The sequence below is a fragment of the Ornithorhynchus anatinus genome, chromosome 12 (genome assembly GCF_004115215.2).
Source record: "Ornithorhynchus anatinus isolate Pmale09 chromosome 12, mOrnAna1.pri.v4, whole genome shotgun sequence".
Taxonomy (NCBI): domain Eukaryota; kingdom Metazoa; phylum Chordata; class Mammalia; order Monotremata; family Ornithorhynchidae; genus Ornithorhynchus; species Ornithorhynchus anatinus.
In genome coordinates, this window is record NC_041739.1 from 19307430 (window position 1) to 19320134 (window position 12705).

The following is a 12705-nucleotide window of genomic DNA, read 5'->3' on the forward strand; positions in this document are numbered from 1 at the left end:
CAGAGCCAATTAGGACTAACTATCTGGAATCAGAAGCCAGAAGATCCACATAACAAGAGGAGCCAGGTTATATCAGTATCAGAAGAGCAATTACCCAGGGTAAACACAAGCAGGATCATTAAGCAAGGGTGCTCTGCACACGGTAAGTGCTCAATAAATACGTTTGAATGAGTGAATGAATGGATAAGTTAGCAGGAAGAGCAAGACATGGGGTAACCCAAGCAAAAAAGAATACATGGGAAGAGCAGGGGTTGTGGATAAAGATTACCTCCCTGAACCTTGGAACTGGGGAGATAGTTATATGGGAGAAAACAAAATGACTCATTCTTCTCTTGTCAATATAGTTAATTTTTGAGTGGTTGGTTGTTGAATGACCAACATGAAGTTTGGAGAGGAGTGTCAGGCATCCAGTCAATCCTGGATTTTTTAGAGGCTTCGGGAAAAATATTAAATTGAATGACGACTGAGTCAACTCTAATATGAGGATGATGAATTACTATCATCGATATTGATGTGTAAAGTACATTACAAGCATGCATTTTCTCTTTGTCTCTTGTTAGAATGCTCACTTAAATGCTCAAATCACTGACCTTGTATACTACAAAACCAGAAAGCATTTATTTATTGCAACAAAAGTTGTTTAATAAACATCTTTGGAAAACTTTTTATAAATGCCATACAAATAAATATAGTTTGTAAAATGTGATTTTTAAGTAAACTTTTAGTTCAATTAACATTTTGGCCAAACAAATTCAAAGTTTTCTTTTTATTTTGATGGAACAGATTTTGTGACCATTTATTCTGAACTCATACCAGACTTTTCAGCAGCTTCTTGGTGAGTAATACAGTAAAAGCACTGAAGAAAATTAGAGGCTCTTTTATCACCGTTTTTCCTGTATAATTTTTCTGATTCATGTTGCCCATATGGACTTTGGTTCTTATGTGTTAAGGCAAATCCAAAAAACATCACGTACAAAAAGGAGGTGTCTGTGTAAGAAGGGAAAAATATTTGCCGTTGCTTATTACGTTACTACTTTTGTAACCATTACTGTGGAAAGAATGGTCTAATTTTCATGCTTATCTTTTTCAATGAATACCACGACCCCTTCCAATTCATCCATACTACTCCATCATCAGTACCGTGTTTTGCCATATCCCAACTATATCCCCCACCCCAGTAGTATCTGCCATTTGGATTGGCTGCATGACATCTGTTGTACCACCATCCACCACCATCTTCCTTAGAGCACTGTTTTCTTGGATCTGAATGCAACCTGAAATGAAAATGAGCATTTGTGATAAGTGATAGTTAAACTTTACAAATATTATGGCAATGGACCATATTTTTGAACAGTATGGGGAGGAGAAATAAGAGTTCTATATTCAGTGCTAAACATACAGTCTCATTAATTCCAATTAACTTCCAAGTCTTTTGTACGGAGCTAAGCTAAACATGGTCATGATGATTTTATAGCAAAAAATATCATTCTAGAAAGCAGTTTTTAAAAAGGGTGGATCATTCAGTAGTGCATGATAGATCACAATTTAGAAAGTGAGGTGAGGTGACATTTCTGTCCATTTCATTAAGGCCCTGTCCAGCCCAGTGGCTTTTACAGGGGGGCATTTGGGGAGATCCAGGTATAAAACACTCCCATGTAATGCTAGAATGGCTCATAAGAAACCGAGGTCAAAAATCCTTTCAGAGAAAGTGGTGAGAATTAATAAGATTCTGAAATTGAGTCTTCTCTTCATACCCAGGAGACCATGAAGGAAGAACTCCCTTCATATCCAATCCTTAATCCTTTCTCTGTCATGGCTTACTCCAGGCTAGTAGGGAGAAAAATCCCATAGACTTTGAATGAGAGCAAGACTGACTTGGAGAAGGGATTGAATAACTCATATCTCCTCAGCCCTTAGAACAGTGCTTGACACACAGTAAATGCTTAAAAACTATCATTAAACAAGGGACTAGTAAAATAAAGTTGGTCGGTCAAATGGCCTATTCCAACCAATCCTCTTTCCCATTTCCCCCATTTTATAAGTACCTTGGAAAGCTAAGTTACCCCTCTCCCCCAACAGTGGGGAGATGATGGGGAGAGAATTTGACTGTTTTGGTTTGATGGTCTTAGCGAACAGGCAGTACTCCAAAAGGAAAATTGAAGTTTCAATGCAGTTATTAGACTTCAAGAGTTAGATGAAGTGCATTGGCCTAGACATGCAATAGATGGAAGGCATTTTTTAAGTACTGTAAATGAAAATAAATAAATGACCATCTACATTCCTAAACTACGGGTTCAGTGTTAGTGACTGAAAGTCGATATAGTAGTGATGAGTTTTAGATAGGAACATATACAAATACATACCATCCGTCATTGTCTTTGTCATACGTGCTGAAATACATGCCATTGTGAACTGTCATAGTCCTGTTCTCTCCCACTAGCTGAGATGCTCCTTCTATGAGAGCGTTGCCAGCAGTTCCTTTGTATTTACTAAGTGAGATTTGGTATTTGCTGAGCTCATTCTGAACTGTGAATCCTCCATAATGCGCTTTAACCTTAGCACCACTCCAGTCTTCCATTTCAATCAAAAGTTCAGTGGGGCCCATTTTGGTAAACTGACTGATTTTATCATTTCCAAGCCAATATTCTCCTAAAAATGTGAAAAGAAACAAAATACTGAGAAACTACCACCAATATGCTCATCATTCTCCTTCCCTTCGAGTCCCATTTTATGTTCTTTCCCCAATACCTCCATTTTCCCCAGATTTGTCACACACCTGACCACAACTGTGCTTTCCTACAGCTTGGTCATTTTGGCCCAGGACTGATATGTCCACTTGGGGCAGTTGATAATTTCAGTCAGCCTTCATTGTATGTGTTGATGAGATTCCCAAAAGGGCAACAAAATGAAACAAATTATGCTGAACTGAAATTTCACTGATGCTGGGCAAACAGTGAAATGACTGATTACATAGGGAAAATAGTCCTTAATTTCCTTAGCCACGTATATACAAAAGGATGTAAAAACTAGTAGCTGGCAAGATTACTTGTCCCAGCTGAAGAGGATTTGATGAACAGAACATTAACTATTAGCCTTGTTTTCCCTGCTTGCATCTAAGGAGATATAACCTGTCATCAGCATTCTTTGAGGTCCTTTTGTATGCAGGCCACTTATTCTGTTTTTGAGAACATACTATAAAGTCTCCAAGAGTTTACAACACCAACGCCCTCCCTTCTAGAAGCAGATGAAAGAAGCATTCCTTTCATGTGCCTTTTATTCTCCATGGCAAAGGCGTTTGTGCCCTGATCTAGCCATCTGAACTTCCTGATGGGTTCATCAGTCACAGAAAAGCCAATTTCAGACTCCTTTTGTGTACTGAGGACAAAACCTCCTATAGGAACACAGGGATTCTGAGAATGCACCCCAGAAAATCTCTTTGCTCAGTCAATTTTTCAGCCAAGGGGTCATTTGAGTGGAGTGCCCTTAAACATCAGCACTGCACTTGATCGTAGAGAGAAGATGATGGGGACAGGTACTGAGGATGGCCTGGTATTTACAGGGAAGAGTTGGAATCATTTTTAAGAAACTAACATAAATTTTTAAAAGTGAATATAATATTTTAAAGTAATGTCTTCAAAGATGTTTTACCTGGTACACCACAATATTTTTTCTCTTTTTCATTGGTAGCAATATTTCCAAATCCTTTTTTATATGCATCCCACTTTCTACCAAAATCAACACTACCATCTTGACGGTTCTGAATAACTGTCCATCCTAGATTAACAAGAAAGTACATATTGAATATTAATCAAACATTACATACAAATTCTTCTTTATGAGATTTCCTGAATCCTTGGGCTTGCATCTATTTGAGGATATGAGTATATGGTGATGCTTAAAAAAAGTAACTATACTAATTCAATTAGTACTAATAAAATACTACAGGACATCTGAACCACAAAAGTCGAAAGATGTCCAATTAATAGCATCAAACTGGAAGTCATTTTATTACATATTTGTCTTACATCCCAAAAAATCTTAGATTTGGAGTTTCAATCCAAGTTTTAAATTCCTGGTTCATGTACTCCTGGGAAAAAAATAAATTGCTTTACTGATTTATTTGTACTTTAAGCCAAGTTATATTATAGAAATTGCAAACTCATGGGATGAGGACATGTCTTCTTTTAGATTTATGCAGTCCTTAGCATGATTCTGGTGTTATAATTATATGCTAAATATATGGATTGTCAATCTTGCAGAGTGGTTTGAAAAAAATTCTAAATTTTTACAACCAGAAAACACTTTATCATACTGTCCCATGCGTACCAGAGACAGATCAATGATGTTTCTGAGAAAAATGATTATCAAATTTTTAATTTTATTTAAAGCCTCTATAATCTATAACCTAATTTTTTTCAAGCCATGTGCCTGTAGGTGCAAATAATTTAAATGCTTTAATTACCCTTTGTTGAAATTCAATATAAATTCACAAAATATAAACTGAAAATGTCTAAAATTACCACTTAGAAAGATACTGTTAAGGGATATTTTAACTCAAATATTGGTAAAATAATTGAGTATAATCAAGGATTTCAAAGTGTTCTATTCACTAAGCAAAACACTTCTTACACTATATAATTAGATAAAAGCACCCCTAACACAGAGCAGGTGACAGAGAATCGTGCCCTAAGGGATACTTCATGTAAATTCAAAGGAACAGAGATAAAATAAGACTATTTATGTAAATGTACCGTGGTCTTCCGATTACTTCAAAAGCTTTCATTGAAGCCTAGTATACCACTTACTGCTTACCTCCATTTTCTGTGGTCATATCACAGTAAACTTTATATGGTTTGCCTGCGTTATCAGGTTGGATGAGATACATTTCAGATGTGTCCCCTCCTTTCCTGATGATCTCTTCACATTCTGGAATCACAATATTAAACTTGTTATCCAGGAAACTATGAAATCCAGCTTGAACATTTTATAAAGAAGAGCCATATTACAAAAAGAGCAGAATTAACTCATTCATTCATTCATTCATTCATTCAATAGTATTTATTGAGCGCTTACTATGTGCAGAGCACTGTACTAAGCGCTTGAAATGTACAAATCGGCAACAGATACAGTCCCTGCCCTTTGACGGGCTTACAGTCTCCATTCTCCATTCCATCCTGCCACACTTTCACCGACATTGAAATGTGAGGTTTTACTAAACCCCCATAGCATCCTGCATATGAGACTGTTACCTTTGCCGGAAACCACTGGAATATTACAGCTGACGGTGCACGGTTTGAAGCAGTAATCTGTCTGCTGTGTCACTACACTTTCCAATTTCTGTATTTTGCTCCTTAAGTGTTCCAGAACTGTACGGAGCAATTGGATATTAGTTGGGAAGCCATTTTCTATAACCTCCTTGATGTAACTTTGATGATGTTCCATCGCTTCTGAGAACTCATTTATAATATTTTCATTATCTGGAAAAAGCCAAGCAGCAGAAAAGGTTTCAGTTTTCTCCACATTTAAAAATGCCTTATCCCAAAGCCTAGAGAGACCAAATTACAATGACCAGGAGGTATTTATCAAGATTTTCCTTCTCCATTAGCGAGGAAAATGGTAGAAAGAAGGGACTGGGTCTCCTCAGAATTTCATCACTTGCCGAAGGAAAAGCCTGCCCTATTACTCCCTCCTGCACAATCCCCGTTTAGACGGTGAGCCCGTCATTGGGCAGGGATTGCCTCTATCTGTTGCCGAATTATACATTCCAAGCACTTAGCACAGTGTTCTGCAGATAGTAAGCGCTCAATAAATACTATTGAATGAATGAGTTATGTACATAAATAGGATAGCTAGCTTGGCTGGGAATCATTATGGGTGACTGGAAGTTGGCATGAAATTCAATCAATAAATGAATCACTGGTATTTACCAAGTTCTTACTATGGATTGACTGCTGAACTAGGTACTTGGGAGAGAACAATTTAGTAGGGTTGGTAGATACGTTCCCTGCCCACAAGGAGCTTACAGTATAGAGTAGGCTTCTGCGAAAATCACCAAGGCTGACTTCACTCAGTGTACCCCTGAATTGGACAGATGGACACATGGCAGCAACTGAGGGAGAGAGATGTGGCAAGTCCTAAGATGAAAATTTGATAGAAATGGTAGTGGTAGTGAAGATATTTATTGCACACCCGCTGGATGCAATTCATTGTATTAAGCACTGGGAAAGTACAGTAGAGGCATGAGATACATTTGCTGCCCATAAATAATTGAAATTCTATTGGGGGAGACAGTCCTGGAAATACTTGCAAATAGTGTGAGCTGAATAAATACATGGAAGACACCTGGTAAATACTGTTGATGTTAATAACTACCTTTTACTTGCTTCTCCCTCTTTTTCCACGCATCTTTTAGGATCTTCATGTAATTAAAGGAATTAGAAGAGGCTTCGGAAAGTGGCTCGATGCTGTTAGTTAATTCTTGAACAGCAGTTTTGACTGTCCTTTCCTGTTTTACTAAATTATCTTGCAACACACAGCCAGTAGGACACAGAACTCCCTAAAAACAAAGAAAGTACTGATATAGGGAACCTTCAAATGTATTTAGACGAGATCTGACACTAAGGTTTTTTCAAGTAGACATGTGATGGAAGTTCACTGCTAAATCAATCAATCTTAAAAAGAAGCTACTATAATATTTTGTAAGAAGGTCAATTTTATGATCTTAAGGAGGCTAAAATTTTCTTTCTTTGAACTGTGACGGATGTATGTAAATATCACTTAAAAAAAGAACTGGTTTAAATAAACTGCCGCAATGTTTTTCCTTATGGACTTAATCTCCCTACATGACATCATTTAGGAGGTCTCACTGGTTCTATATTCTGAACAGTAAATTTACTTGAAGATCTATTTTGCCTCTAATCCCTTCTGGGAGGAAGTGTATCTAGTGAGTGCCTTCAAAGGGGCTACAGCATATGTGATCTTCAGACTTAGTGAAAGGCACAAGGCAATTGGGAGTGAAGATTCCCCAAAGATGCATTAAACCTTGGTGATGATTTCAAAATTGACAGCTTCTTGAGGGAACTCCAGAATAGACCAGATTTAAGATTAGACCAGATTTTCCAAAATGCTCCAAGATGTATTGATTCCCCACCTTACTTCCTCCCACCCACAAGTCTCATAACTGAACCCCAATTTCCTGCTTGGTAACTGACCCAGTCACCTGGGATGCAGTGGGGGAGTCTTCTTTGCCCTGGGATCCTTGAATATTTACCCCTTTGCAACTGCTTGAAAATGACATATTAGTGTCTTCAGCAGATGTGCTGAACTGCCAGATATTTCTGTAGTCTTTATCCTAAAATGTCATTACTCTCAGTAAAATACAAATGAATAGGGATTGAAAGAGGCAACATCCAAGGATGAAAGGATGAACTGGAAACAGTGAAATTTCATTTTTCTTCTCTAAAAGCTGTTATAAAGGAGACACTTTCAGCATTTTGGAAGCAGTGATTTAAACCACCTTTCTTCATGGAGCAGTGGGGTAATCACTACACCTGACCAGCTCTCTCCTCCACCAGTGCACTTACCAGATCAGGGTCAGCATGCTTGCAGCCTCCAGCATCCGGGGGGATTCTTTCCGCTTTCTTTTGGCCAGCAGGAATGTTTGTTACTGGGCGAGCCCTGTAGCCACCTTCACTGATGGGGGGAGAAACTGATCTTGAAGGTAGACCCTGTTCCCGTGTCCTATCCAGTGGACGATGACTCCGAGCATCCACATTAGGCTGTTTGAAATCCAAGAGAAATGAAATCTAATTGGAACTGGTAACACTGGTAAACACTCATTGTTTGATCTGTTCCCACTGACACTTCTCCACAGCTTTCTACTTTTTTCATGGAAGGGCACTGTGCCTAAATTGTGCGCTGCAACTCAAAAGAAACACGTAAGTATTAAAAGGAAGCCTACTATCTATTAATGGAGTGAAGTATTACATTTATAAATGTGAAGATGAGTGTATTAAAATCTAATTTGAATGCTGCTAATAATCATTATTATCATGGCATTGTTATTTTTGTCACCATCTCAATGACAAATGGGAAAAACTGATTTTAGAATTGGTAAGTCACTTAACTTCTCTGGGTCTCAGTTCCCTCATCTGTAAAATGGGGATTAAGAGTGTGAGCCCCATGTAGGACAGGGATTGTGTCCAACCTGATTAACTTGTATCATCCCCAGTACTTAAAACAGTGCTCTGCACATAGTAAGCAATTAACAAGTACCATTATAATGTATGGCTAAACTGATTATTATTATCAATTTAGCCATACATTTCTTTGTGGGTCATTCTTGTCTTTCTGAGGGAATTTTAATAGCGGTCTATGTACCAGCAGAGGAAAGATCTGGAAAACAAGACTCCTGGTTTCAAAATCGATCTTATTTTATACCTTTTTACTATAGATGGGCTGAATCAGGAATGCCAAGAAAAAACAATTATTACTGATCAGATGACAAAACAATGCATCCTATTTGACCTTGGATAAAAGGTTATTGTTTAGATGCAGAGTACCTTGGAAAAGGCAATAATGAGATCTCTGCCACTGACCTGCTTTGTAATTTGGGATTAGCCTCTCTAGTTCTCAGTTTCATCGTCTGCAAAATGAGGGTGGATCATAGCTTTAGATGGTATAGCCCAGTGAGACAGAGGCTATATCCAATGTGATTAACTTGTTGCTAACCTGGCACTTAGCATAGTGTTTCATCACATAGCAAGGACTTAATTACTTAATTATACTCACTATTACTTTTATTATTATGGGCTTGATATTTAAGAAATTTGGGTTTCGCCGCTAAGCCAGTGAAAAATTGGGATCAGCTCATTCATTTTTGTTGGTGTAGTAAATGTGACTTCCTACTTTCTTCAAATCATTTTGAAGATTAATATAGTAAAATTTCTTTGAGCTAAATCATTTAATCAATTCTCCTACATCACGTATTTTTCTGAATTTTAATTCTGATATTCCTGAATTTTGAACATTTAAAAAACAGAATTAAAATGAATATAGAAAAGCATGAGGGAAAATGATGCAGATACATGAGTCTGACAAATGACCCACTATAATAATGGTTAATGCAACCCTAACTTTTCTTCAAAATATTTTCTCCCATATTTTCTAATTATTTTGCATCTCCCTTCAATCCAGAATATTTAGAGTCTAAATAGATGAACAATCCCACATTTTTCATTTCTCTTCTTCAAGCTTACGTGATTGTCACAATTTCTTTTACTAGATAATAAAAGTATGTTGATATTAGTAAATTAAAATATCAAAATATAGCAAAACAAATGAGAAAAACATGTTTTACCTGTAATGGGCTTTCTTCATCCTGCAGGAGGGAAAAAACATGTTAGAAAAATCAGAAATCAAGAAAAAAGTTAACTTCCACATATAAAGATGAATGAGTGAATCACAAAGACATTTCAATAAACATCTTCCTAAGGTTATTTAACAAATTCAACTAACATGCATTTTGATTACTGACCAGAATCTTGCACCTTATAAAATTATGCTCTATTATTACACAGTATTTATCATTATCAATAACATTTTTTATAGATACAACCTCTTCGTTATATCCTAAGCTGCCGTGGAATTTAACTATCAAAACACAAAGCAGTAGGAACCACAGCCGCTTCATAGTGGTGGATTTCGGAAAACTCCAAATAACAATCCTTTGCTAATGGATTTAGCTGAGAGTAAAATCTTCATGCCTGTATATATATATGCACCGGACAGTCTGATTCAGCAGACTTTAGAACTAACATCACTCAGTTAATATTTAATCATTGTGTTCACTCATCCCTTGAGCAACATCTTCCCAGCAAATCTTATCTATTTGTCATGCTGCTGTGCTTCTTGGTTGGCCTAGTTCAAATGTAAGAGGTCTCCAATTCATTTCTCATTTGGACAATTGAAGGGAAATCAGGATCTTCCTAAAAATGCTGGATACCTCCTTCCAATTCCCTCAATCTGTGTCATTAATTTGTTCAAAGAAGAATTAGGCAGTTGACTATAAACATGTTCTAAAGTTCCAAGAATCCATAAGCAAAGTTTGAATTGGTCATTTAGTACTCTTAATAAACACTTACACAAATACCATCATTATTATTATTACTCATTTAGATGGGAAAGTCTCTGAACAGCATCTTTTCCACTTCTGTACTTTTTGTTGATTTACTGAGTCAGTGCACAATAAATACTTATTTTCAAGGAAACCACTTATTACAGCTAAAAATGGAGTCAGCTTTATTATATATGTATTATGTAGATATACACACATTTGCATTATAAACTCATCTTATCTTGTCTTGCTTCACTGGTATTTAAAACAATCTTAGAAGAAAGCTGACTTCATATTGTGAGGTAAATTTTACAGAGTAAAAATTTTATGACATTTGTATTTAGCATTCTAATTAACTTATTTTGTTCTTAGTTTTTCCTTGGCATTATCATTGACTCATCTTTCTAATTCAACCCACGTATTCAATCTGTCACTAGATCCTGTCAGTTCAACCTTCACAGATCACTAAAATCCGGCCTTTCTTCTCCATCTAAACTGCTATCATGTTAATCCAAGCATTTATTTTATCCAGCCTTGATTACTGTATCAACCTCCTTGCTGATCTCCCAGCCTTCTGTCTCTCCCCACTTCATTCTGGTGCCTGGATTATTTTGCCACCAAAATGTTCAGTCTATGTTTCCCCACTCCTCAAGAACCTCTAGTGGTTGCCCATCCACCTTCGCATCAAACAGAAATTCCTTACCATTGGCTTTAAAGCACTCGATCACCTTGACTCCTCCTATCTCACCTCCCTGATTTTCTACTATAACCCAGTCTGCACACTTCTCTCCTTTAATGCCAACCTACTCATTGTACCTCGATCTTGTCTATCATGGGACCTTTTGCCCATGTCCTGCCTCCGACCTGGAATGCCGTCCCTCTTCATATCTGACAATCACTCTCCCCACCTTCAATGTTCACATCTCCTCCAAGAGACCTTTCTTGACTAAGCCCTAATTTCCTCTTCTTTCACTCCCTTCTGAGTTGCCCTTGCATTTGGTTTTGGTACCTTTATTCATCCCTCCCTCAGCCCCACTGCATTTCTGCACATATCTGTAATTTATTGATTTATATTAATGTCTGTCTCCCCTTGTAGACTGTAAGCTCATTGTGAGAAGAAAACGTCTGTACTAACTCTGATATATTGTACTCACCCAAGTGCTTAGTACAGTGCTCTGTATGCAGTAGGCACTCAATAAATGCAATTGATTATTTCCACACAAACCTCTCCTCCTCATGACTTTCCCAATTTCGTCACTAGAACCACCAAGCACCTCCATCCTCCAGGTCTCACAACCCCGTAGCCTTGGCATTATCCTCTCAACTTCTCTCTCTCATTCAATCCACACATTCAATCTATTACCAAATCCTGTTGGTTTTACCTTCACCCACATGCCTAGAATCCTCCCTTTCCTCTCCATCCAGACTGCTACCACGTTGCTCCTAGCACTCATCATTTCCCACCTTGACTACTGGAGCAACTCCTCACTAACCTCCCTGCATCCTACTTCTCCCCTCTCCAGTCAGTATGACATTGTTCTTGCCGGGATCATTTTTCTGAAATACTGTTCAGGCCATATGTCCACATTCCTCCAATGGTCATCCATCTACCTCTGCATCAAACAGAAACTCCATGCTGTCGGCTTTAAGGCACTCAGTCAGCTCTCTCCCTCCTACCTAACTCCACTGATCTCCTACTACAACACAAACCACAAACTCTGCTCCTCTAATGCCAACATTTTCTTTCATCTTGATCTAGTCTATCCCTCCTTGGGCCGCTGATCTCTTGCCCATATTCTCCCTTAGTTCTGGAACTCCTTCCCCCATCATATCTGACAGTCCACAGTTACCCACCTACAAAACCTTCCTAAAATCACATCTCCTCTGAGAGGTGCCAAACTAAGGTCTTTATTTCCCCTGCATGACTTTCCCTCTGCATCTACTATGAATTTAGCTATGTACTCCTTCAGCACTCTGATAAACACTCCCACCTTATTGGTATTTAAGTAAATATTTTTATACTCTCCTATTTCCCTTCTCTAATCCTTTAATGTCTCCTCCCCCTGTAGACTGTAAACTCCTTGTGGGAGGGATTGTGTCTACCAACTCTGTTGTATTGTTCTTTCCCAAGCACTTATTACAGTGCTCTGCACCCAGGAAGCACTCAATAATTACCACTGATTGATAGCTCACATAACTTTCATTGATTAGTTATCTACTTTCAAAATGTCCACCAAGAGAAATAAAATTAATTGATTAGACCACTTTGGATGTGTTTTGGGGGAAAAGAAAAAGGTCCATTAAGGATGTAAAATAAGAATGATTTTGAGTTAGAATTTTGGAAGGTATAAGGATATGGTGAATTTACCCTTTCCATTTTGAGAATCTGGAGTTGTGCTTTCTACTAGAGTTTTTAATTATGGTACCACAACTAAAGCAGAATCGTCCCCCTTCATATTACCCTAGGAGTCATTTTCCAGATCCTTTCCCTCAAATATATTGAAAAATAGAACTGGAAAGACACCAGATGTGGGATCATATAGATCCCATTAAAATAATTTGTCACTGCCATTTTCTGACATGGCCACAGC

The 12705-nt window shown here is 37.7% G+C and overlaps 1 protein-coding gene across 1 annotated transcript; it reads right to left on the minus strand.

Moving 5' to 3' along the window:
* Positions 1-599: 599 nt before the first annotated feature.
* FGB (fibrinogen beta chain) lies at positions 600-9749 on the minus strand. The gene is made up of 9 exons (XM_007671812.4): positions 9617-9749; positions 9359-9379; positions 7584-7778; positions 6373-6556; positions 5250-5477; positions 4813-4926; positions 3649-3774; positions 2364-2649; positions 600-1274 (listed from the first exon to the last, which is right to left on the minus strand). The coding sequence occupies exons 1-9, from the start codon at positions 9689-9691 to the stop codon at positions 1046-1048; spliced, it is 1458 nt and encodes a 485-aa protein (XP_007670002.1). The 5' UTR covers positions 9692-9749; the 3' UTR covers positions 600-1045.
* Positions 9750-12705: the final 2956 nt, after the last annotated feature.